Source organism: Acanthochromis polyacanthus, chromosome 13 (genome assembly GCF_021347895.1).
Source record: "Acanthochromis polyacanthus isolate Apoly-LR-REF ecotype Palm Island chromosome 13, KAUST_Apoly_ChrSc, whole genome shotgun sequence".
Lineage (NCBI taxonomy): Eukaryota > Metazoa > Chordata > Actinopteri > Pomacentridae > Acanthochromis > Acanthochromis polyacanthus.
This window is the reverse complement of record NC_067125.1, coordinates 8,395,357-8,423,013: the sequence shown is the minus strand read 5'-3', so window position 1 is coordinate 8,423,013 and position 27,657 is coordinate 8,395,357. Positions and strand designations below refer to the sequence as shown.

At 40.7% G+C, this 27,657-nt stretch overlaps 1 protein-coding gene across 1 annotated transcript in view; it reads left to right on the top strand.

Annotated features, from left to right (window-relative positions):
- acsl3a (acyl-CoA synthetase long chain family member 3a) overlaps positions 1–27,657 on the top strand; it is a 44,483-nt gene that overhangs the window by 9,785 nt on the left and 7,041 nt on the right. The window contains 10 exon segments of the mRNA XM_051958053.1: positions 2,195–2,372; positions 9,374–9,483; positions 10,416–10,554; positions 15,458–15,608; positions 17,109–17,232; positions 18,143–18,214; positions 25,441–25,580; positions 25,708–25,862; positions 25,865–25,879; positions 27,313–27,387. Coding sequence (XP_051814013.1) covers positions 2,195–2,372; positions 9,374–9,483; positions 10,416–10,554; positions 15,458–15,608; positions 17,109–17,232; positions 18,143–18,214; positions 25,441–25,580; positions 25,708–25,862; positions 25,865–25,879; positions 27,313–27,387 — 1,159 coding nt within the window.

The window sequence follows — 27,657 nt, the reverse complement described above, 5'->3', positions numbered from 1 at the left end:
TGATTAATCTAATTACAAGCTTAGCCGCGCCATCTTCCAGTGCAGTATGTAGAAAAGAGAATCCAAGATTAACACCAGCAAATGCCCTCACATGCAGCTCTGTGGGTCCCAGCCCCCAACCCGTTTATTCCTACAGCTTACAAACTCGTATTTTTAAAAAAGGCAGAGTAGTTTCAGAAAACAGCTGAGCACTGTAGTTTGTAATCAGAGTTACTCAAACTGGACTAATAAGCACATTTGTTGTGAACTATTTACAGGCACAGATTCCCTTGTGAGTATTTACTGCTGCTATTCAGTGTATGTGGAAGCAACTTAATATATTGCATTTTAATGAAGGAACACGGCACAGAGTGCAGCAGTGGAGCTCTACGTACATTTGCAGACTTTTGTAGGGGATGTGTCCTGTGTTATAACAACATAAGATATGAAATTGCATAGCCAGGGTCGGACAGTGGTTTCTCCAGGAATTGAAAAAAGGCAGCATGAATAGAAAAAATAGGCTGTGAAAATGAATAGAGAAGTCAATCAACAGGAAAGGTGGCAAAGACAGACGGCGATGAAAAAGTAATGAGCTGTACCCAGGTAGAAACTGCTCTGGTAAAATGTTCCTGCACCAGACATACAGCCATGGCCATAAGTTTGGACACAACATGACTTATGTCTGTTTTGATGTCTGTTACAGAACATAACTAATATTTTTTGACAGCACCAGTTTAATTAGTCAACAAATCAACAAGAGATATAATATTATCAATAAATTCCAACAATTGGAACAACTTTGTTCCCAAAACATATATGAGAAGAAAATAACAAAAAAATGCAGTACTTTCACAACCGAATTTGGTAAGAATAACAAAATGACACCAAACTCTTTTGATGTTTTTTTTTAAATATGAAACTTAATATAGTTCTCAGGAGTTGTGTATTATCACCCAAACACTTCAGTATTTTGTGGTATTTTCTAAGATTCACATGCGTCATGGTACTTGTGTCCAAACTTATGGCCATGGCTGTATGTCTCACTGTGTGGGGAAAAAAGGAGGATTGTTTAAACTTTGAGCAGACAAGCTAACTGTTTTTTTAAAACTGCATCAACTCAAAATGTTCCTGTGTGACTTTCTCTTGACCCACGGCCTAGACAATCCTCTTGTAAATGTTTAAAATGCTCAAAATTCCTGTTGAAAGGTTTAAATTATTTCTGCTCTTTCAGCTGACAGCTTGTTAGTCCGCTAGATGCCCGGAGTTCCACTGACCTTACAAATGTTAAGAAAGGATAGAGAGGGGTATTAATAAGCAGCAGGAAAAGGACAGATGGAGGAGAGAATGGTGATGGTTATTAGGAAGATATCCAGAATTTTGTAAAAGGAGTCAAATTGTGGCCAGTTTTACTTCATACTTTAACAAGCTGCCAAGCAGTCTGAACGCTCTGAAAAAGTGTTATCTGAATGCTTAGGAGTGTGCACAGTGAGGAGTTGGCAAACTTTGACATGCAGTTACGCTACCTCTGAATTACCCACTAATCCCACCAGCCTGATCCTTCTAATCCATTTAAGTCCTACTGTTGAAACACTTATTGCTGCAAGAGTACATAGCTTAGCTGTTTAACTCCTATTTATTGTTTCTAACATGCAGAAAACAACAGCGTACATTTAATGATTTCTTTGCATCTCCCCGAGGGTTCGTGTGCACTAGCATTTATTAACCATTAGGAGTCGGTATAACCTCACTAACACTTGTGCAGGAAGCTCCACAGGTCTTTCATGTCATCAGTAAGAGTGTTGCAGAGGATATCCAGAAGGCTGTGCTTATCTTCTTCTCCTGCAGAGGATGACCATGAGAATGACAGCAGAGGAAGTAGTTGTGTTTGCTAATCGTGAACTGTTGCTTCCATTCCTGTGACTTTTTATTACACAACAGACTGAGCACGTGACCGTGGGATGTAAGACAATGTACTGAGTACCTGTGGTATAATAGAACCAGTGTCTCCAGCAGTTCTGTGGTTCATCTGGTTAGGGTAATGCTTCTATAGTAAATGTAAAGACGTACCGCACAGTGCAGTTTTTTATTAAACGATTAATGCCTTGCACCCATTCTTCTTTTAGTTTCACTGTCATCATCATCAATACTTTTATTCCTACTGTGCGTCATCACTAACAACCTTTCCTTTCCTCACCCTCCTCCCACCCTCCTGCAGGTAGTTCTAGGCGAGTACCGCTGGCTCTCCTACCAGGAAACCCTTACAGCGGCGACCCAGCTGGGCAGTGGTCTGGCTTCGTTGGGGCAGCGACCGAAAACCAACATCGCCATCTTCTGTGAGACACGAGCAGAATGGATAATAGCTGCTCAGGCCTGCTTCATGTACAACTTCCCACGTAAGTGCAGGATGTCTCAGAGTATTGACACATGTTGGGAATTACATTAACCTTCTGAACCTAAGGAGGTTTCTTAGCATTTTTCTTGCTGTCACATTTTCCTCACTATGACCTTTTTTTTTTCTTTACTGCTCTATAAAGCCTCCATGGGAACAGCACAACCATGGCCAGAAGGAGCGAAAATCTTCTGTGCAGGATAGCAAAGTTTAAAAAAAAACTGAAAAACATCTATAATCAGTCTGTATATTAAAGTGCCTGCAGATGTTACCAGTAGTGGGAACAATTGATTGATTGATTGATTTTTATTTTTCTCAAACAAGCACATACATAAAAACAAACATTATGTGTAATGGGGAAAAAAATGGCACACTATGACAAAGTGCAAGTTCGAGAAGGGGCTAAAGGAAGCAAAGCTTATGAAGTTCAGCCCCCTCTTACGCCATCACATAATTTCAAGATACATGATACATAATTCATAATCCATATGATCTTAGAAGATTAAAAACATTCAATTTTCATAAAAATAGAACCCTGATTAAAATAAATTCTTAAAAAAAGAAAATTAAAAAAAATACATATATATATACATACACACATACACACATATATACATACATATACATATATGTATATATATATATATATATACATACATATACATACATACACATACTGATTGATGATGCTACACATTACAGATGTTTTAGTTACATTTCTATTCCACTACAAACCACGACAAGTATCTGTGACATTAATCTGAACATCATCTCTAGAGAGATGTTTGCTGACAATATTCTGTTCTGTATCCTGTTTTTCAGCTATTTATTCTATTGATTGAGAATGTTTTGTTTTCCTCGCAGTCTCTCTAATTTATTTACATACTTATCTCCACTCTGCACTGTGTAAGCACAGCATGCAGTTCAACAACAACTCTCATACGTGTTGTCAGGTGAGGACAAATCAGTTGTCATTTTATATTATGTATAATAAATATACACTACTGTTCAAAAGTTTGGGGTCACTTAGAAATATCATTATTTTTGAAAGAAAATCTTTTTTTTTTCAATGAATATAACATAAAATTAATGATAAATCCAGTCTAGAAATTAATGTGGTGAATGGCCCTTCTAGCTGGAAACGTCTGATTTTTAATGGAACATCTCCATAGGGGTACAGAGGAACATTTCCAGCAGCCATCACTCCTGTGTTCTAATGCTACATTGTGTTAGCTAATGGTGTTGAAAGGCTCATTGATGATTAGAAAACCCTTGTGCAGTTATGTTAGCACATGGATAAAAGTGAGAATTTTCATGGAAGACCTAAAATTGCCTGTATTTACAGAATCTTTGGCAAGCAGATTATTTTTGTTGATTTTATTTTTGACATGAGAAGCACTGAATGTTGTAAAGTTTTGTTTTTTTTTTGTGAATCATGCTAAGTTGCATGCTAGGTGAAAGCATCAGTCTCTCTACACTTTGCATGCGAATGGTCTATACTTCTATTGCACCTTTCTACTTTAGTGAAACTCAAACCGTTTTAAAATATCTTTCTCATTCACCCATTCACATCCACATTTACGCACCAGTGGTGACAGAATTTCCATGCAAGGTGCTCACCTGCTGGTTGGTCACCTGCCATTGGGAACAACTTGAGATTCAGTGTCTTACCAAAGGACGCTTTGACATGTGGAGGGTTCGGGATTGAACCACCAACTTTGCGATTAGTGGACAACCTACCACCTGAGCCACAGCCACCCTCTCATATCTGTTTTATATTTGTTGCTTCATAATTATTTCCCAATCCTGCACTTTGCAGATAATTGTTGAAAAATACTTGCATCCTCGTCAAGTTAGTTTTTTTTGTTTTCGCCAGTGTCGCTTGTGCTCAGATTGTGTCTCTTTTGTCACATGAAAGTGCTGATTGCAAGACCAGTTTTACATGTGACAAACATTGCGATAGACTCTACAACAGACTGATACAGGAGGAGGTTATGTTTTTATATGATGCACAGAGCTGTTCTCCACATTACAGTGTACTGTCATTTTAGGTTATACTGTATACTGCAACTCTGTAGTCTCTGTCCTCTTCTGTTTGGTCTTTCCCACTGAGTAGCTTCCAAATGTGTCTGTGGCTGATTTATGGCCGTTTCTGTGTGTATGCATGTGTGTGCGTGTGCGTGGACAACTTGTAACATGCCGGGCCCAGCTGAGACAGAAGAAGGTCAATTTGTCCCTTCTGCTTTCCTGTTACATAAGTGTCCCATTTAGCCTCTTTCGCGCTTTCTCTTCCCCATCCACTTTTCAGTTTTTGGAATGAAAGTACATTCAGATAACAACAGGATTGTCCTAACGTCACTGCTTGTATAGTAGTGGCAAAAAGCACTTTCATGTTTTATCTTAGTTCCTTCAAGTAAAATGAATCATTTAGCATTAGGACAAAACTGATGTGGCTGGTTAGAGTGGTTCTGGAAATAAGTAAAATCAGGATTGCTTTAAAGAAAATCTGCAATATGTTGTCTACGTTTGTGTAAAAAAAAAAAGCTTAATTCAGACAAAAGCTGCCTATAGAGAGCAGTGCATCAGTAGCTTTCTGCCTTGAGGTGCTCTGCTCTGATTTACTATTTAATATGTTCTCTAGCAAAGAGTGTAGTACCTTTCTATTTATTGCAAGTATCTACAGCGCTAATTAAATCTTTTCAATTGCACATGAAAGACCCTTCATTCTGTCTGTGCGCTTAAGTTCAGGCTCCATTAAACTGTCATGCTTTTAAAATACGCTGCCAGTACAAGCCAAGAAAGCATCTTTATGAAGCATCTTTCTCCGCTGCAAACAAACACAGGGACAGTGGAAAAGCCAGGGGCAGTGCATAGCGCATAGTGTGGGTGGTGGAGAGGAGGAAAAGGTTGGAAAGAGCAGCAGAGGAAGAAATAGAGGGGAGGAAAGAGAAGGAGACAAGTGAGGGGCGATGGCGTCAGAAGAGGGGAGAGAGAGTCTACGTGAGCATCTGATGTTGACAGAGGCATCAAGGAGTCAGCCAAAGGCCCCCAGTGAACTCAAACACTTGGTGTGTGTCTCTGATTGTGTACATTGTGTGTCCACTGTGCATTAACTCTATTACACAGGGCCGATGTGCTCATCTTTTATGAGCTGTCTGCACTTGTCTCTGTGAATGAGTTTTAGAAAGGGTATATAACACGCTGCAAAATGTCAAGGAAAATTGATTGCTGAGCTTCTTTCAAAAATCCATCTGGTAAACTGAAAAACAGAGTGACCAAGTTAACACAAGGCTTAATGTCTTGCATTCTTTGTGGCTGCCGAGTGGAGTCTGAATGGTTTCTAACGCACTGAAATGACTTTAAGCAAGTAGAATAGAATAGGATGGCTTTATTGCCATCATACATGGCATGACGAAACTATAAACAGCTTGGACAACAAACAATAAGAGATAAAATGCAAACATTAAATAATAAAATCAAATGCACCTATATAACAAAACAATATTAAAAATGACAACAACTGCAGAGGAGGCCAGATATATACAATATGAGCAGTAAATGAGATGGAATGAGAGCCAATAAATGGAATAAATATGTCAGGAAATTGCACATAGTACAAGTAGTGTGCGATTGTGTGTATGTATTGTGTGTGTTAAGCTGGGGTCCACTCTGGTGTTTAGATCTCACGGCTGGAAGTGTCACAGCCCTCATCCACACACACACACACACACACACACACACACACACACACACACACACACACACACACACACACACACACACACACACACACACTCAGTAGCAGTGCAGGAAGTATTGGAGCTCCATGACGCAAGAATGTGATGTCGCAAAGCCCCGTCCCTTAAACCCCGGCGTTTGTGTCAGAGTGCGGCTGCAGGGCGACAGACTATGTTACTGCATATTAGCCTGTCTTTCTCACTCTCGCTCTGTCTGTCTGCTGTTGTTACCTCCTGTCACCTTTCTCTTTCACTCTCATTCCTGTCCAGTTTTTTTTCTTACATGTAAGCGTCCACATTCTTTCTGGAGCTTTGCTCTTTCTACAACCACACACGCAGTTTTGTAACACATACATGTATAGTACAGTTTTTTACATTTCATTCTTTTTGTGCACATTTGCTGTACTGTACACGTCTCCCTGTACTGTAGCCCTTTTTCTGGCCTCATTAATCCCTTAAAATGACGTCATTCTGTCATTCAGACACAGGTCACTTTTGTGGTAATTTTTTCATTGATGCATTCACACACACACACACACACACACACACACACATTGATGGAGAAACTCACAGTGTGAACCTGATTTTCATCATACTCTTAAGAATGGACGGTACATCAAGTAATGCATTATTAACTAGAAAAGCACTCGGAGAGCGCATACCTCCGCCCGTCCAATAACTCAAAAAGTCATGGACGGATTTTCACCAAAAGTTTACAGGATGTCCGGAAGAGCAAAAGTAACAATTGATTAGATTTTGGAGGTGATCCGGATCACCGTCTGGCAGCCATCTCTCAATTGTACAGAGTCCTTCAATAAAATCCTGGATCCAGACGGTGATCCGAATCACCTCCAAAATCTAATCGATTGTTGCTTTTGCTCTTCCGGACATCCTGTAAAACTTTGGTGAAAATCCGTCCATGACTTTTTGAGTTATGCTGTTAACAGACAAACAAACAAACTGACAAACTCCGGTGATTACATAACCTCCTGGCAGAGGTAATAATAATGCACTAAGAACAAAAGATTTTACTTGAGCTGATAAACTGTGACTATATGGGACAGCTTGACGGTGATTTAGTAAAAAGTACACAGTGTGACTCACGACTTGTGAACCTGTCTCCATGTTGGGTGTAATTTATAGTTACTGTGTTTAATTGTGTGTGCCTTCTCGTTTTTGAGATGCTCACATGGATCCTGATGCTCTAGCTACATCTCTTGTATGGGCCCATCTGTTAATGTGGTTGCATTGCTTGTCCACAGTCTATCTCTACTTTAAAATATGATTCAAGTAGGTCTTACAAAAGAGACACAAAACGATGTAAACAATCTCTAGCATAGAAATGACGTCAGATGAATAAGAGAGTAGTGAAAATCTGATTTTGGTAGACAGATCTGAACACCGACCCTGTAGTCTTCAACCTGCTGACACACCAAAGCGGAAGCATTTATCCAGCCACACATGCCAAAGCTCTGTCAGACATGCACTTAGTCATAACACTGAACCTCCTCACATACCATTAGTGTTTACATCCCCAAAAGAGTGCTTATCAAGCAGTGAGAGCTTCTGTAATTATTAGAGGATAGCCAGCCTCTAATAATTACAGCCATGAGAAAAGCTGCGATAGCTGCACGCCAGTTCTGCTAACATATACGACAAATACGACCCATGCCCTTAATATGTGACAGCAGCGTCGAAATAATATCCAATCCGCTGACCAACTTTTCCCCAAGCCTTCCCTAAATAAAACTTTTGAACAAGGAAGTGCCAGGAGGAGTAACCAGCAACGACAGGGGTGTCCTACATAGAATCACACTCACAGTCTAATTATTAACATCTAATTAGAATTACTTTCCAACCGACTTTAAAACGGCGCTGAGCTGAGGCCTCTGGAGGTGCTCTGTAATGTCATGTGTGTGGGAGAAGCCGTATCAGAGCCACTGAGCAGTAGAGACAGAATACACGTACATTTTCCATATTGACACGTTTCACCGTCTATATGACCGCTCTGATGACACACAGACTTGTCCATGGAGTTTATTAATGCAGCGTAGATAAGGACACTGTTATTTTATAAGAGCTTCAGTAAGAATCAGCTGGACTTCTCTTGTAGGTTTTCGAAGACGTTTCACCTTCATCCTAAAGGCTTCTTCAGTTCCTAGATGATTAATGAGGAGTACCAGAATTTATAGTCACTCCAGCTCACATGGCTACAGCCCATTAACTACCCAGGACTCACATGCCTCCTCATCACCCTGATTGCTGATCACAACAATCACACCTGGAGGCATATGAAAGCAATCAGGGTGATGGGGAGGCATGTGAGTCCTTGGTCGTTAATGGGCCATAGCCATGTGAGCTGGAGTGGCCATAAATTCTGGTGCTCCCCATTAGTCACTGAAGAAGCCTGTTGGCTGAAGGTGAAAGATCTTCAAAAACCTACAAGAGAAGTCCAGTTGATTTTTATGGAAGCTCTTATGATTAGCATGACCTGGATGACTGAGAATCTACACAGACATATGAGACTGTTCCTTATTATAGCTGTATCATGAATGTAGTTATGTAGCATTAGAACACAGGAGTGATGGTTGCTGGAAATGTTCCTCTGTACCCCTATGGAGATATTCCATTAAAAATCAGCCGTTTCCAGCTAGAATAGTCATTTGCCACTTTAACAATGCCTAGACTGCATTTATGATTCATTTAAAGTTATCTTCATTAAAAAAAAAACACTGCTTGTCTTTCAAAAATAAGGACATTTCTAAGTGACCCCAAACTTTTGCACGGTAGTGTATGTAAGCACTGTATCTCCTGCACATTACATGATGAGTTTGTACTTCACCAATCAACGCAGCGAAGCTATCTGACGATCGGCATATGTTTGTCCTTCTGTTCGTCTGTCTGTCTGTCTCTCTGTTAGCGACGCTACTCAAAAATGGCTTAACGAATTTGGATGAAATTTTCAGGGAAGGTCAGAAATGACACAAGAACCAAGTGATTAGATTTTGACAGTGATGCAGTTTATAGTCTGGATCCACAGATTTGTTAAAGATTTCTGTATCATTGAGAGATAGCAGATCAGCATCACTGTAACTATGACAACAAATGAAAACTGCATCAGCTTCCTGCTGACAATTACATGATTGCGATCCTACTACAAATCTCTGGTGCAGACTTACTGTGACTTTTCCATGAGAAATCATACGACTGAGCATCCTTGGCGGAGTACTGCGCGCTCTGAGTGTTTTTCTTGCTCTGTGTGTTGCAGTGGTCACCCTTTACTCCACACTGGGAGGTCCAGCCATTGCTCATGGCCTGAATGAGACTCAGGTCACCCACATCATCACAAGCAAAGAGCTCCTGGAGACTAGACTCAAGGTTAGAAGACATTTTTGCTTTAAACTTGCCCATACTGTTATTTATTTTATTCTCTATCTTTCACTTTTTTTTAAAATAATCTTTTCATTTAAATTTGATTGTATTTTTTTCTTTTATAATTCACTTTGTAAAGCCCTTTGAATTGCTTTCGTGTATGCAATGTGCTTACCTTGGACTGCCTTCTCACACACAGACACACAACAGAAACATTTTGTTCACAAATTTTACAGAAAATATGGCATTCATCACAAAGCAACAGGCAAGCAACAGTTTCAACATGAGCAGGAGTTTGATATGAAGGATTATAAATAAGGATCTGACAGGTTTAGTGCTTATTTTATATCAGCTCCACAGCATCACCTGGTTACAAACTCATGTCATTTGATCTAATCCTCCCTCAGACTTATTATGTGCAGTGCGAATGTTTAGTTCAATAATCCTGTGGTATCAGATGAGTTGTCCCAGTGGTGTAAAGCAGTGATTTGTGTAGGCAGATATCACATGTCTCTGGTCTCTAAGTAGAACAATAATATTACGGCAACTTCTAAGTGACTATTATTCATCCATTAGAGGGAACACACAAGAGCGGCGCTGACTGAGAAGACAAGGTGGAATGTCACCACAGAGACATCAACATAAGAAGTGGCTGTGCTGGGTGTTATGGCTGGTTTGGGACAGATTCATTTCCCGAAGACAGATCGTGCTCTGGCATTTCATTTCCCCCCTTTTATTGCAGCGGCATAAACACAAAGCTCTTGTGTTCACTGTCATACATCCTCTCTTAGACCAAATATTGATGAAGATGGTGTGTGTGGGATTAGTGGTTACTTCTCCAAGACAAACCTGCTTCTCGTCATGTGTCGGTGTGAACACAACACGTGCATGCCTTCCATGTTTGTGCTTACATTTGTTGATGTGTGTGTGTGCGGCAGGCCATTCTGATTGAAGTTCCGAGGCTGCAGCATATCATTGTCGTGGAAAACGCGCCCACCACGTGGCCCGGCTATCCACGAGGCATCGGCATCCATAACATGGCTGCTGTACAGAAGCTAGGAGCCAGACCTGAGAATGGTAAGTTTGTGTGTGTGTGTGTGTGTGTGTGTGTGTGTGTGTGTGTGTGTGTTTGTGTGCACATTGGTCAAAAGAGCAACAAGAGAATTCATTGGCTCATTTTGCTTGTCTGAGTTTAGTGGAATCGAAGAATTCAAAACATTTAGATAGCATTTTTTATGGTTCATGTAAGAAAGTTTTTCATCAGAATTGAATTTCCAGTGAGCAGCAGCAATAAAATTAAAGCATCCCATGTCACATAAAACACTTTATTGCCTTTAAATATTTAAATACCTTTTGTAGTGTCATCAGTTCCAGACTGCTTTACCAGACTATGGGGAAATACACCGATCAGACATAACATTATGACCACCTGTCTAATATTGTGTTGGTCCCCTTTATGCTGCTAAAACTCCTCAGACCCAGTGGGGCATGGACACAGGACCTCTGGGGATGGTGGTAGTGAATTCTGTGGGTCCTGTGGGTTGCAGGGTACCAGACCAGGCTTATCCTGGTACATCCCACAGATGCTCAATAAGATTTGGATCTGGGGAGTGTGGAACCTGGCTGAAGGTGGTAATTGGCATCAAGGACTGCTGTTGCCATGGGGGATGGGAGGCTGCTTGACCTGCAATGTTTAGGTGGGTGGTACATGTCAAACTCAAGGTTTTCCTTCAACACATAACATTATGACAAGAGCATTGATGTTATTCACTTCACCTGTCAGTGATCATAATGTTGTGGCTGATCGGTTTATACTTCTTCTACTGAATCTTTTGGAGCAGACGGCAATTTGGTGTTAAGCCATAGTTGGACAACATACTTTTAACTCACTTCCTTAACCCTCTTGTCGTCCTGCGGGTCAAATTGACCCGTTTTAAAGTTTTAAAAATGTGGAAAAAATATATATATTTTCACAGTGAACATTCAGAAAGAACATTCAGAAAAAAATCAACCAAAATCCAGTGAGTTTTGCTCTAAAATTTGGGGATTTTTTGTTTAAAAAAAATAAAACTTTTGAGGGAAACTTTTCAGGAATTTTCTTCCTGAAGATTTTGCAATTTTTTTTTTATAAATTTGGGGAAATTTTTTCTTAATTTTTGGACTTTTTTCAGACAAGCCAACAACATTTTTTGGTAAGGACAACACGAGGGTTAAAAAAAATGTTCCACTTTTAGTTATTGTTTCTATGACTGAGTATTAAATACTCATTTAGTACATTTCTGACCTTTAATGAAATGAGCAGAGCTTTTTGGCCACAAGGGGGTAGTGGAATGAAGTTACTAACAAATAATTGACATGTTATCACCTAAACAGAGTGAAAGTAGATAAAACAAATCTGATTGCAGACAATTGCTGTTATTACCACCTAAACTGAGAGAACACCTCAAGCAGATGCTTCCACACTAAAATACTTGAAAGTACAGTATAATTCTCTCAAACCCCTAGAGCTGAACCCGAATATCCAAATATTTGGTTGTGATGGTGTTATTCGAATATTTGTTTCGAGATCCAAACATCGGGATTACCCCCCCCTCCTGTTGGACGACGTCGCACAATCGGTATTTGACTCGCCAATTTGTGTCCTCCCTCCTCCTTGTCAGATTTTACGATAGGAACCGATCCTATTTTTCGACTCGTTCCTCCATCTGTCTGTCCATCTGTCACTCCCCCACCCCCCACCCCACCGACGGACGTTACAAAGAAGACCAAATATTTGGATATTCGTCACTAATCAGGGCCAAATGTCCGGTGCCCAGAACCTGCTATTTGGGCCAGCCCTACAAATCCCCTGCAGAGCAAACCTTAATGCACTATGAGCTCCTTTGTTGTAGTATCATCTTAGGAACTCTCCCACTCCTGCTGTAAATTAATTGGTCATGGCGAGGATTTTCTCTGGTTGTGTGGGTGGATTGGTATCAGTCCCATTAGGTCATGTGAATGAGGAAGCGCTAACATCTGTGTCAGATTAAAGTCGATACCGTGCCTGTTCAGTTAGTGGACGGATGAGGAAGAGCCCTCGGCCCGCCTTTTATTGCCTTTTATTAAGGCCTCTTGAACCGACTGACCCAAAACATGACAAACTGGTAGTATCATGTGCAGATAAAGGGAGAAGGAAGTTGGATTTAGGAAGGGAGCATGGAGCTCTGGGATACAGGGGAGGGTCATGTTTACACACAGCGCTGTTAACTTCACATGACATCAAGTCTCAGAGCCCACGTCAACATGCCTCGTGTCTGAGTAAAGGGGAAAGAGTCTGTGACTGTAATATTCTTTACTCGGCCTTTTGGGGCCTGCTGAGCTTGGACATGTTAGTTCTGTTTAGTTCCACATGACGCTCAACGGACAGGCAAAACAAAACCAGTCTTTCATTTCCCAGCTGGTTTTGTTTCTCCTTTAAACCTGAAATTGATTTTAATCACTTATTCAGACAATAGGAGTCAGAGAGGCACCAAAAAGCAGTGAGTTCATCACTTTCAGCTCTGCTGTTCTTGTCTTTACCTCCTAGTAAAGTATTCCTTCATTTAAAGAAACAGTGCTGCTAATTTCTTGTTCTTGATGAGAGTCCGTGAATATAAATCTTGTCTACTACAAACGGACAGCAACAGGAATCATGGAGTAAAAGAGGCACAACCTCTGCACTGAGAGACAAAGCCCTGTCATTCATTTGAATGAAGAAAACCCGTCGGAGCAGCAGACTTCAACAAAACAACACAGTGACATCTGTCAAAAGAAATTGAGCTGATCTTAACTTTTGCTGCAGTGTAAGATGCTGTGATAACTAATCAAATTCATGCACATGTGTGTTCATTTGAGATGCAAACTCTGTTTCCATTATTGGAATATCTAGATTACTGAGACAGAACTAAAAATAAATCGAGCAGCTTTCTAGAGTTGCAGTGATTTGGCTTATAATAAGCTTTTAAATTCACAGATCTGTCTCCCACTGGTCTTTCTGGTTTGTATTCAAGAAGCCCCTCACCCACACAGATGAATTTGGGAGGGGCCGCAGCAATTTTTGCAACATCCAAAAACCTCACTGTTATCCTGAGCTGTTCTAGTTGGTGCTGGAGCCTGCACAGCTTTAACTACTTTTACAAGAATCACATTTGCTTAGATGCAACATCAAGGAAGATTTATTAGCAACCAAATAGCTGAGTGGTTAGGGCACGGCATGTCGCTCCTCTGCTCTCTCTCCCATATTTCCTGTCTATCTTCTGTAGTCCCTTTCAGAATTGGGATCATTGTTTTTGTGCCTTTAAGCAGTCAGTGGAGACACACCACACTAGACATCCACACTGTTGTGGTTTAGATGGAAGCTCTGTCGTCATTGTGTTTGAATGTGTGTGTGAATGGGTGAATGCAAAACTCATTGTAAATCACTTTGAGTACCACTATGGTAGAAAGGCATGACAAATGCAAACCATTTGCCATTTGTGTTAGGCCAGTGGTAAGCCTTGGTTACATTTTGGTCCAGATACAGATGGATGCACAGTTGTTCTACTGCTTTTCTCATCCACAGGAGTCTGTTCGGGAAAAACAATTCTTTACATGCGCAGTCAAATTATTTTATGTATATTCTACACCAACAAACTACTGCTGAGCATGCACACTCTGGATCTTATAGAGCAGTTGCTGCATGGACTGTTCAGGAAGACACAAATTTTGGACTAGATGACAGCTGAGGCGTTTGCACAAACTCTCACGGACAAGAGATGACAAAGTGTACATCTGTGAGAGCCCTTGTATACTCATAGACATGGTAATTAAAACACTACTCTTATGCCTTCTACTTCTGTGAGTATGCATACATTTCATCATCTCCCAGTGGACCCCTATGCAGAGTCCAAAATTTGTGCCACAGTTTGCACAGCGACTACGCTACAAGTGCTGTTGTGCATGCATGGAATATATATTGTAGATGCCGTCCCACAGTCCATACGGAGAACTGAGTGCTCCCAGCAGACTCCCAGCAGTTTGTAAAATAGTATATATAACTACAAGTCGCCTGAGGTGTTCCCAGTCATACATGTGTGTTCACAAAGAAGTATGATTGAGGTTTTATGCATTATGCCTCTGATTCCTGAATGCTGGTGTACTACATTAAGGACGCACATTACGCCAGCTGGTTTGAATAAGCCAAGAGAAGTAACACTGACATAAGGGGGTCCTCTTAGTGGCATGCCAGTACAGTCTCTTTGTAAAAGAGGCTGCTGCTTCTGTATAATAACAGTAGTAAAGGCTAGACAAAGGATTTTATGAGAAAGAGAAAAAATTTACCAGGTGCACACTAATGTGACAGCCAGGACTGAATGTACAGCAGATAACCTATTTCCCGTCAAGTGGACACAGCTGAAGTCCTGGAAAAAGAGAAAATAAAGAAGATGATTAAGAAGGAAAGACTGAATAATGTGATGGGGAGAGTGTCAGGAATAGATGAAAGAGAAAAGGCAAGCAAAACATTAGGGGAAAAAACTGAAAGGGGAAGATAAGCTTAAGACGAAAGAGGAGTGACGGAGTGGAAATAGTGTTTTTGGCAGAACAGTCAGACACAAACTGTCCACTGTGCCAAGAGCAGCCTGATTGTTTAATATCATAGTTGACTATTTTCCATGCATGTGTTTCACTCCAGTTTGAATTATTACTTTGGCCTTTGAAATCCAGTGCATTTTCTTTTTTCCCCCCTTTTTTAAATCCGTTTAACAGGCGGAACATACGGCACTAATAACAATCCTTATCTCTCCGTTTAACTCATTTATCTTCTGTTTATTCCAAGAATGTAAAACGTGGACGGCGCATAAGCATGGGTGCATTTTTGTTCTGCTACATTTAGTCTGTGTTCTTGTGTGTTGGTTTGTATATGCATATACACACAAATCACACTGCCATGTGCATGCCTCTGTTTTTTCTGCTCACATTACAGCAGCACGTGAGTGTAAGCAGCCGCTGCCCTCAGACATCGCCGTCATCATGTACACCAGCGGATCCACAGGCATCCCAAAGGGTGTCATGATCTCCCACAGCAACATCCTCGCTGGCATCACAGGAATGGCTGAGAGGATACCCAACCTGTGGTAAAGGCCACAAACTTGCCTAGGATATATTACAACCTCAGACAGGTGTTATGTCAATAGGCTGAATTTTAGTCTTTTTAATTTATTTCTTTATCCAGTAGTTTGTGATTTTTATTCAATAATTCTAAAGGCAAGGTATCAATTTTCCAAAACAAAGGCCAAAACAAATGTTGCATCAAAAAAGCAGAAAACTTCAGCCACATTTAAAGGAATAGTTTGACTTGTACGGGAATATACTCTTTTTTTTTCTTCTTCTGTTGGTTAGATGAGCGGCTTGATACCACTTTCGTATCCGTCTTTAAAATACGAAGCTACGCATTTCTGCACAATGAACGGTTTTAATGCTAAAATATGGTTCACACGGAGAGGCCACAGATATTAAATCCACACCTTTAAGCTGTATATATGTAGTCCACTGCTACCAGGATTTTTCCTGCTTGGTAGCCTTTTTAGCATGGCCAAAGCAATTTTAGCCAGCACACAACCAAACAAACTGCAAACTACCATTGGCAAAATGAGAAGAATTGTTAATATAGTGTTTTGGTTTTTAGTTGGACTTTCATTTACTCGAGTATAATAGACATTTTTGACTGTAAAATGGTGAGAAATGATGAGGAAATTCATAGGTTTCTTTCAAATAAGCTAACACAGACTCATATCCTTTACAGCATGTAGACAGATCTTGCTTACTGTTGCGTGTAGTCACCCCCAAATGGCCATTCTGATCCAGGAAACACTGATTACATGGGTAATCAGAGACACCAGGCCTTTTAAATCTTAACACAAAGACCTTCAACTCTGTGCTTTGCCAAAAAAAATATGAACTGGATGACTGGATTCTTGCAACTGCTTTTTTCTTCTCAAAGGAATATTTTGTCATTATGGGAAATATGCTTATTCAGGCAACCATTAGCATCACACAACTCAGCTGTTTATATTCAAACAGAAACCGAGCCGCCTCTCTGGGGAGGATAGGGGTGAGAGGAAACGCACGAACTAGGGAGCTCAGTTTGAGATGGAGGAAGAATCGGGGAGGATGGGAGTTGGGGCGAGATGGATGGAGGTTAAAGGGGTTACGGCTGTTATGATCTCAATCTGACTCCTTATGAAAATAAGGACTTTCCTCTGTATATTAACTAATCCGACTGTGTAAACCTCCTTATCACATTTGCCCTGAATTTGAAACATATTCACTGAAATGTGATTTCCCGGAATTCGGAAGCTTCAGAAGTACTTGTGTTGAGATGATTATGTGTCCAGTAGATTATAGTTGAGTCTAAGGAAAAGAAAAAGCCATCCCTTTTATACAGACAGTGTTTCAGATGCATAGCCGTTGAAAGATTATTGTCCTATGACTGTGGTAGTTTTTCTACTGATTACATTAATTCAGCTTGACTACTTTTACAGAATTATCTTTAAGCTTGTGAAATGAAGCTGAAAGACAAACTCTCGTTTCCAGCACACCTTTCCAATGATGTGACGGTATCTTTCTATTTACAGTGAAGAAGACACCTATATCGGCTACCTTCCTCTTGCCCATGTGCTGGAGCTGAGTGCAGAGCTCGTATGTGTTTCTCATGGATGTAGGATCGGATATTCATCACCTCAGACTCTAGCTGATCAGGTAACACTAAACCTACAGCACACTGTATGGTTTTTAAGGAGAGAATGGTAACTATAATAGAGATAGGAGGCAGAATTAGAGCCAGAGTAGCGCATTTTAAAATTGGATTATTTTATCTGGAATTTTAAAAACGGCAATAACACAGCTATGCAGAAAGATAATTGATAATTGACAAGGCTGATGTTCAGTTGATCCATACTTTGCAAACATGACATAAACTCTTGTAAACTCACAGCTATGTAATCTGGTCTCTAAGCTAAGCTAAGCTACCTGGCTGCAGGTCCCTCATATGTATTTAGCATACAAACATTAAGTGGTTTTGGTCTTCTCTTGGGGGGAAAAATGAAAAAAGTGTAGTTTTGGTATTGGTAATGAAATTCAAGTGTTGGACACTGGAACCTCCGGATCAGAAAATTTTAAAACCCAGATATTTAGACAGTTTATAAATCAAAAGACATGTGACTATATTGCTAGCTTTGGGGGTTAGGTCTTCAGGTCATCAAGGTGGTGCAGTGGGGTGCTCCAGCTTCCTCCCACAGTCCAGAAACATGCTGAGGTTAATCAGTGATTCTAACATGGGTAGATAATGGATGGATGGCCATCAAAGTGTGTGAGCGGCTTGTATTCTAACATGTTTTGGATTATAGCAACATAAGACTAGCGTTTAACCATGGAGACAGCATTTATTATGTAGTGAGCATTAATAATGCTTTATCACACTCTAATCAGTGTACCAGCAAATGCATTATTTCAAATATAAGCACACTTTAACTTTTGAAATGGATCGGTGCAAATACTCTTAACAAACCTGGAGTCAAAAACACTTAAGGTCTTGGTTCAGGTGAAATGCTGGGGAACTAATGTGTGCAACCATATGTGTGATATTTGCTCTATTTTCAAATTATTTCAGTCAACCAAGATCAAGAGAGGAAGCAAAGGAGACACGAGCGTCCTGCAGCCCACTCTGATGGCGGCTGTCCCGGTACGTCAAGACCGAACGCTTATCACAGCACAACGCACTGCTCAGTATAATGTTAAAAAAGCCTCAACATTTAACAATGTCTCCCACTGAGTCACGCGTTTGGCCTCGTCTGCAAGCAGATTAGATTCCACTCTGTCCATAGTTCAGTTGTAGAATGCAGTGACAGAGTCCAGCAGGCCTGGATCTGAGACGCTGACATAAATACTCTGCATCCTACCACTGGTCACTGCTGGCCTTTATCACTAAACAATGTTAGACATCCAGAGCCTTAAGTGGTTCGCTGGTCCTGCTTGTCTTTGAAGTGTGCTTTATTCTGTAATCCATTTCAGCAACAATGATGGACTTTCCTCAGAGCCTAGTGGTATTTATTCTGTTAATGAAAGAGCAGAGCAGTTCTTCCAGACTTCCACAAAGTGCTTTATTAGTTTTAGTAGGAGTTTACATTCAGGGGAAGTGGGGCGTGCAGTGTGAACAAACATTTGTAGTGAGGCTGTTAAAAACAATGAAATCTGACAGGGTGTCGCTGCACTGGAAAGATCAGGAATAACGTTGCTCTGATTGTTTTGGTTTTTTTGCACAAATAACGCATGAAATAACAACTTGAATTTGAAATTAACCACTTGAACTGACACCAAGAGGGAATTACCCCTTGAATCTGAGGTTCTGCTCAACTGTATGGTGTATTTTAGTGTCTTTCTGCTCACTGCTTTGGTTTGACAGCATAAAGCTTTAGGTTCAGTGTTACTCTGAGTGAGCGCTACATGCTCAGCACCAAATGGCAGACATACAGAAAAATCCAGATGTTTCCATCAGGAGCTAGTGGATATCAAAACAAGAAGAGAGAGAATTAATACTGGACTGAAACTCATCTGGTGGTCAGAAACATGACTGAAAATGAATGCTACGGTTTGCTTAGTGTTAGCTACCAACTTTATGAAATGATCATGTTTCAGAGTTGTGTTTACAGCCGGTTTCCTCCTAAAGTTTAACATTCTGGTTTTACTTTTTAAGGCGAAAACCACATGCATGAAAAGTTGCAGCTACATTTGCAAAAGCAGTCATGGTTCTGAGTGTGATACAGACTGAATATTTAGTTCAAATGTCTGATCTTATAGACAGATAAAGCAGAAAGTCTGTTAGTGACTGAGCGGTCAGTTGACCAGTTGTTAACTTTGTTGACCAAGATTTGCTCTACTACTGCACTACTGAGTTAATTAACATTTTCTCCATGGTCATTTGTATAAATGTTCACAATCGACCCACTGTCAGTTGCTAACAACAAAACTCAGAAGAGGTCTACTTCTGGATGCAGCTAATGATGGTGAACCTTTCCTTCCTTTCTTATCTTGTTTTTGCCAGTTTTAACTCCAAGTCAGTTTCTTTGCATGTTATTCTAAATAACTGATGATGATGTCCACCGTTCATGATCAAGGACCAGGACTTCAACATCCGTAGATGGGGTTTGAAGTCATGACTTGTGCTTGACTTGGATTCAAGTGAGGGAGAGTTGTGCAAATTGTCAGCCTCACTCTCTCGTCGCCGCCTATCTGGATCCAGTGGCAAGACATGGTCAAGACAACTGGAGATAGGTTAGGATGCAGTGGATGGATAGCAGTGTCCTATATCTCACTGTGTCTTGGTTGCGCTCCACAACACTTTACTGGGTCCGCCTTCCTGCTCGTTGAACCAGTCTGGTGGTTTCCTCCATACAGCCCGCCAGGTCCAGTCTGCTCTTATTTGCTAGATGGCCGTCTATGGCTCTCCTGAGCTGACGCCCTTTGATGAATCTTGTTTTTGTTTTCATCAGGGCATCTAGCCACCCACCTCACCAGCCCCAGAGGGGACTGGTGGGAGTACCAGTTTAGTTGCCAGTGACTAGTACTGGATTACAGATTACCAGTAACAGATCTTATGACCTGACCTGACCATACTACATATCTGTAAAATATAGATGTATCTATTCTGATCAGTCAGACGACAGTTAGAGATGTCGGTGATTCAGCTTTAATTAGTCAAACATAATTGTGACTAGTCTGAACTGTTGTACCGGATGCTGTTCATGCAAGGTTACTCAGTGGATATTGGTCTGGCAAAGCTTTTCAACAGTGTTGGCAGGAATAGTGGCTGCTGTGGTGGATTAGATTGTTAGAAAATGCCATGGAATAGAAGAACTAATTAGTGATGACTTTGTAGAAAATAAGAGTTCATTAGAGACTTGTGGTTAAAATTTACAAGACTTACAGCCTCAGGCTGCTCTGACATGGTGATAAAACAGCTTGTGGTTATAGTTGTCGTGTCATAGTACGTTTTAAAACCAGCCGCCTCCGACCCCAAGTGGCTGTAGCTTCTTATGCAGCTTTAGATATCTGCAACATCATTTTGCAAAAACACTAATTGAAGATATCTGTAGTTACGTTTGGACTAGGCAGAAATCCTGTGTGAGTTATCTTCAGGGTCATTTTTACTTGTTTAAAGTTGATTTAAGTTAGCTGAAAAGGACAATGTAGATATGTTAAATTGAAGGGAATTAAAGATATATTGAACTTTAATTGTGACTAGTCAGAAGTAAACTGTAGATCTGAAAGTGAAATTATATATAGTTATAACTCAGCTGCAGAAAAAAAGCAGTTCAGCACATGAATGGTAGAAGAAACAGCATTTTTCCTGGAACACTGAAAGCGTGGATATCTGAAATGTTCTCTTGGCCAGGAAGAAGGGAATTATGGATATCTGTGATACATTACCAGTGTAGTTGTTAAAAGTTAAAACATTTTACCACAGGACTCTGTCCCTCTCTCACACATCCTGAGGACAGCCCCACCCTCCACCCCCCCATCTCCCAGTGGTCGTAGTGTAGAGGGCAGAGGGCCCCGGTTTCTGGAACCATTCACAGCTGTAAACAGAACGTGAGAAAGCCCCATGTGGTTATCCCCACGACACGCACACACACTCACACACATACAAATTGTTTGCTGTGATATGACAACAGGCTGCTGCATGAATCCTGTGTCGACTTCCTCTCTCACTGCCTCGGCTTCAGGCTGCCCCACGTACACACACACACACACACACACACACACACACACACACACACACACACACACACACACACCGACCAGGACCAGCTGTTTTTTTATGGCTTTTGTTTGTGCCCTTTTCTCCATTAACTGTGAGTCCGGCTTTAAAGATACTGATTTGGATGATGGTGTGTTCTTACTCTGTGGGTTTCTGTTCTCTCCGCTGCAGTCCCCGTGGCAGTACAAAACTGTACCACTTCCTATGACTGACATTCCTCCTGCCCCCACTGTTGTGCTCCTATCACCAATTTAGCCCACTTATCCAGTTTCTGTTTGACAAATAAAGAAATTCACTGAAACGTGCATAAATGAAATGTCAGAATATCGTTGTGCTCAAATCAGACAATTATTGACCAACTCTGCAACCTTCCAGATGTTTTTGCCTCTTTGATGTCGCTGTGAGGTATTAAAACACATTTTGGAACAATTTCCAACCCTTTAGATGCCATTTAAAGAAAAACAACTGATGATGATGGTTGTAGAAACTGGTGGAAAGAGAGCCAAAGAGAGAGTGAATATTAAACTTGGACACTAAGGATGCTCTGTGTCTTCCTGATTTGATATATTTAAGGAGGTAATAATTTGGCTCATGTTTTTTTAAAGTCAGTCAGTAATCTGTGGTGGCAAAAGTCAACTAATTGCAGCTTTAAACTTGCATATGTTAAAAACAGGCTGCTTATTTATATGTGCCAGAGCTGGTTGTCCATTAATTGTAAAATCTCCTGTTTGATCTCTTGCCCTCCAATGCCAAAGTGTCTCAGAACAAGACACTGACCCCAGAGTTTCTCCCAATGGCAGGTAACCATCCTTCATAGCACTTCTACCACAGTGGTGTGTGAATTGTAAACATTATGAAGCACTTTAAAGTACTGCTAAGTTAGAAAAGTGCTATATAGGTACAGACCATTTAGCATTACACTACCGGTCACTGAGAAATGTCCTTATTTTTGAAAGAAAAGCTTTTTTTCCCCCAATGAAAATAACATTAAATTAATGGTAAATCCAGTCTAGACATTGTTGGTAAATGACTATTCTAGCCTGGAAACAGCTGATTTTTAATGGAATATCTCCATAGGGGTACAGAGGAACATTCCAGCAACCATCACTCCTGTGTCTAATGCTACATTGTGTTAGCTAATGGTGCTGAAAGGCTAATTGATGATTGGAAAACCCTTGTGCAGTTACAGTGCCTTGTGAAAGTATTCGGCCCCCTTGAACTTTCAACCTTTCGCCACATTTCAGGCTTCAAACAATAAATATATAAATTTTTATTTTTGTCAAGAATCAACAACAAGCGGGACACAATTGTTGAAGTGGGAACAAAATTTATTGGATATTTTAAACTTTTTTAACAAATAAAAACCTGAAAAGTGGGGCGTGCAATATTATTTGGCCCCCTTGCATTAATACTTTGTAGCGCCACCTTTTGCTGCAATTACAGCTGCAAGTCGCTTGGGGTATGTCCTATCAGTTTTGCACATCGAGAGACTGAAATTCTTGCCCATTCTTCCTTGCAAAACAGCTCGAGCTCAGTGAGGTTGGATGGAGAGCGTTTGTGAACAGCAGTCTTCAGCTCTGCCCACAGTTCTCCATTGGATTCAGGTCTGGACTTTGGACTTGGCCATTCTAACACCTGGAAATATGTTTATTTGTGAACCATTCATTGTAGATTTGGCTTTATGTTTTGGATCATTGTCCTGTTGGAAGATAATCTCCGTCCCAGTCTCAGGTCTTTTGCAGACTCCAACAGGTTTTCTTCCACAATGGTCCTGTGTTTGGCTCCATTCATCTTCCATCAATTTTAACCATCTTCTCTGTCCCTGCTGAAGAAAAGCAGGCCCAAACCATGAGGCTGCCACCACCATGTTTGACAGTGGGGATGGTGTGTTCAGGGTGATGAGTGGTGTTGCTTTTACGCCAAACATATCGTTTTGCATTGTGGCCAAAAAGTTCCATTTTGGTTTCATCTGACCAGAGCACCTTCTTCCACATGTTTGGTGTGTCTCCCAGGTGGCTTGTGGCAAACTTCGAACGAGACTTTTTATGGATATGTTTGAGAAATGGCTTTTTTCTTGCCACTCTTCCATAAAGGCCAGATTTGTGCAGTGTACGACTGATTGTTGTCCTATGGAAAGACTCTCCCACCTCAGCTGTAGATCTCTGCAGTTCGTCCAGAGTGATCATGGGCCTCTTGGCTGAATCTCTGATCAGTCTTCTCCTTGTTCGAGGTGAGAGTTTAGAGGGACGGCCGGGTCTTGGTAGATTTGCAGTGGTCTGATACTCCTTCCATTTCAATATGATTGCTTGCACAGTGCTCCTTGAGATGTTTAAAGCTTGGGAAATCTTTTTGTATCCAAATCCGGCTTTAAACTTCTCCACAACAGTATCTGGGACCTGCCTGGTGTGTTCCTTGGTCTTCATGATGCTCTCTGCACTTTAAACAGAACCCTGAGACTATCACAGAGCAGGTGCATTTATACGGAGACTTAATTACACACAGGTGGATTCTATTTATCATCATCAGTCATTTAGGGCAACATTGGATCATTCAGAGATCCTCACTGAACTTCTGGAGTGAGTTTGCTGCACTGAAAGTAAAGGGCCGAATAATATTGCACACCCCACTTTTCAGGTTTTATTTCTTAAAAAAAGTATAAAATATCCAATAAATTCATTCCACTTCATTGTGTCCAATTGTGTGATTCTTGACAAAAATTAAAATTTTATTATCTTATGTTGATGCCTGAAATGTGGCGAAAGGTTGAAAGTTCAGGGGCCGAATACTTTCACAAGGCACTGTATGTTAGCAATGAATAAAAGTGTGAGTTTTCATGAAACATGAAATTGTCTGGATGACCCCAAATGTCTAACGGTGTAGCATCTGCAAATTTTTGGAGAATGTGAGCATTCATTTCAAGTTGTGTTTGTTGTCATCGGGAAATTGTTAGTGCGATATTTACTCTCTTTTTGCTCTGTCTTGATCTCCACCAGCTCTTGTGTGAAGAAAATAGCTGACTTTATAGCTACTAAAGAGACAACTTTGTTTACTAGCTAGTTCTAACTGTGTCTGCTGTGACCAAGGGTTGCTATGTACAGCGTAACGAATGAACCAGGAGGCTAAACAATCAGCAGTCTGAACATGAAATCTCAAGAACCGTTAAACCTGAATTCTTTGAGTTCATCACTACAAGTGGCCACATGGAAGCATGTTTACAATAACTAGCTTCGAAGAAATCACAATGCTTCTCTGAATTGTCGACATTCAGTAAATGATTCATCTTCTCATCATCGTACCAAACGTTTAACATTTTGGCACTGTTAGCTGGTAGTTTCATTTCACTCTCTGCAGTTTTTGTGTTTGCTTTTTTTCATTTAACCAAACTGGAGATTCACTCTTGTGGATTAAAGTGACTTTTGTCTTATTTTGTAGGTCACTTAATGTTTGTTATCCATTGGGGAGCACTACTCTTACGCAATGAAAGTTAGGGGGCACACATGTTCCACATTGTGCCAATTTATTTCACTTCACTTGGACATGTATTTAGAGAAAGTTGTTCTGTTCTTCATGTTTTTTTGTATTTTACAAGCTTTCCATCGACTATTATGGTGTTCAAATCAGTTCACTTCGGGTCACAGTAAATACGTCCCAGAGCAAGGACTACAGACTTAGTTTCAGCTTCTTTGAGATATTTTTCTAACCATTATATAATAAGATTTCATTGGCAACAGAAGACAAGCAATGATTCTGAAAAAAAAGATCACACATACTGTATCTTTTGGTCAAGACCTCATCCTTTGTTTTCCAAGAGTCAAGCAGAATCTAAACTTTACATAGACGAAGCCCTCTCTGACATGATCACTGACTCTTTAATTAGGAACTGTAATAGCAACACAAACTGTGCAGCACCTCAGATCTGTTAAAGTTCTATATTTTCACTGAGCAGTTAAGTACAAAAACAGACCATCATTCATCATCTCATGAATGTTTGTTCACCTTAGTAGCCCTTTATAATGACTCCTTTTATCTGTCTGTCTCTTTCCAATTTCCAGTTTGTCTCCATATTAATCTTACATGTTGCCCTGATCTTTTTAATTCATATTTTTCATTCTCTCTATCAACCTCCTACTTGTCTCATCTCCTGACTCCAGGAGATCATGGACCGTATCTATAAGAATGTGATGAACAAGGTGGAGGAGATGAACTGTGTCCAGAGAACACTCTTCATTCTGGCCTACAACTACAAACTGGAGCAGCTTGCCAAAGGTTACAGCACACCGCTGTGTGACAGGTATATTCAGCTGTACTTGTTCATGCTGCAGAGTCTAAGAGTTTTTAAAGGATGCATCGTTTCCCAGTGCAGCATAAGTGTGCGAACCTGTCCGCTTTCTAGTATTGTGCCTGCTCTGTCCATCCAGGCTGGTGTTTAGGAAAGTCCGCTCTCTGCTGGGAGGTCGAACAAGAGTCTTATTATCAGGTGGAGCACCGCTTTCTGCAGCCACGCAGCGCTTCATGAACGTGTGTTTCTGTTGTCCGGTGGGTCAAGGATACGGCCTGACGGAGACCTGCGGTGCTGAACCATCAGTGAACGTAAGAAGGAACGACAAATGAATTCTTGTTTATTTGTAATCACTCAACATGAGAGGACATCAACAAGGGCTCCATGATATTGGAAAAGAATTACATTTAGTTTTTTCTGTTATTTATATATTTTTTAGAAATAATCATCATTCTAGAGTGATGAGGTGATTATGTAGGGAGTATATCTGCATCAGAAATAAATAATTTGAAAAAGCTGAAAGAGGCATTTAGAATCTTTCCATACAGTGTAACACAGCAAAGACATCCAACTAGGTTTTTGGCTTTGGAATGGTAATTCAGATCTGGCTTTGCACTCATACAGAGCTTGTGGTGCTCATTTAAACGGTCAAACAAATTAGCTGTGTTGCCTTGTGTAGTGCAAGCTCCTGCAACAGTAATGCTGTTTTTTGGTCAAATACTTTCTGCAGCTGAAATATTTCCCATCCAACTGCATTGTGTTTCTTTTTGCATCAATCATGTTATATTTTGTGTCCAAGAAGCCTCAAATCCAAGTTGAAGAGGTTCTATCAGACTGCCTTCTCTTCAGATTCATCATGAAAATTCAGAACTGTACAAGCTTTCTTCATGTATCAAGAAGTAAACAAACTGTAGCTTCCTTAAGTGAGTCCATCTTACTTTTATTTCTACCCTTTCCAACATCATAATTTGTTCCAAATGACTTTTTGTTAGCCGAACCACTTCACATTGTTGAGCAATCTTGGAAATTTACTAAATGATTAATCTTCCACATCCTGAACACTAAAGTGGTGGGAGGTGCATGAAATGGGAAGGAGTGTTTTACCGACGGATGGGAAAATGGATGAGAGGAAAATAATTAGTAGATCTATCTGTGCGTGCGGTGTCAGTACACAGAAGAGGGAGTTGTTATCTGTTTTGGAAAAACCAACATTAGCAACAAGTGTTTTGTATGTTGAGACCCAGTTAGCATCAAATGTGGTAAGCCTGTTGTGTAACCTGCAAAGTAACAGATGTACCATTCAAGCTCATTCTGTTTCGTAAAATGTATAAAGATGTACGTCTCTAACAAAAAAATGCAGACTTTCCTCGCAACTTCTCGTAAGTCATTTCCTTATTAATGTGCATAAAAGAATGCCACTCATATCTGCGGTGGTGATGTCTGTTCCAGTAATTTGTTTTCAAATATTCAGTCGTCCTACTGGCATTCCACTGCCAACAATTTAGTCCAAATAACAGAAATCTTATCAGCCTTTCCCAGGCAGACTAGACCAACAGAGCTGCCCACTGCCCATCCATATTAACTGCGTCATTTGAGCCAGGAAAACACTGTAACTTGTGATCATTCCTCTGGGATGAGATTTCCATGGCGAGGGAGCAAATGAGGTCACGTTGTCATGGCAATAAATGTCGTGCCTTGATGCTAGTGGGCTTCCTGATCATGTGGGGTGTGTCGTCTGTTCCAGTTTGGGATTACAGCACTGGGAGAGTGGGAGGACCGCTGGTTTGCTGTGAGATCAAGCTCAAAGACTGGGTGGAGGGTGAGTGAGCGCGACACCCGCACACACACTATTCATGATGGGATCCACAGTGTCACATGGACTCACCAGGACATACATCACGTTTCTTCTTATCTGTCATCTCATGCACACAAACACTTCTGATTTCACCCATCCGTGCTCCATTCATTTTCCAACATTTTCCAGCCTCTTGAGGGTGTCACTTCAGGACTGGTAGAGACCCATAACCTTGTAAGGAAATCGAACCGATTCTCTCAACACTCCTCTACGACTTCCATCTTTTTCCATCTG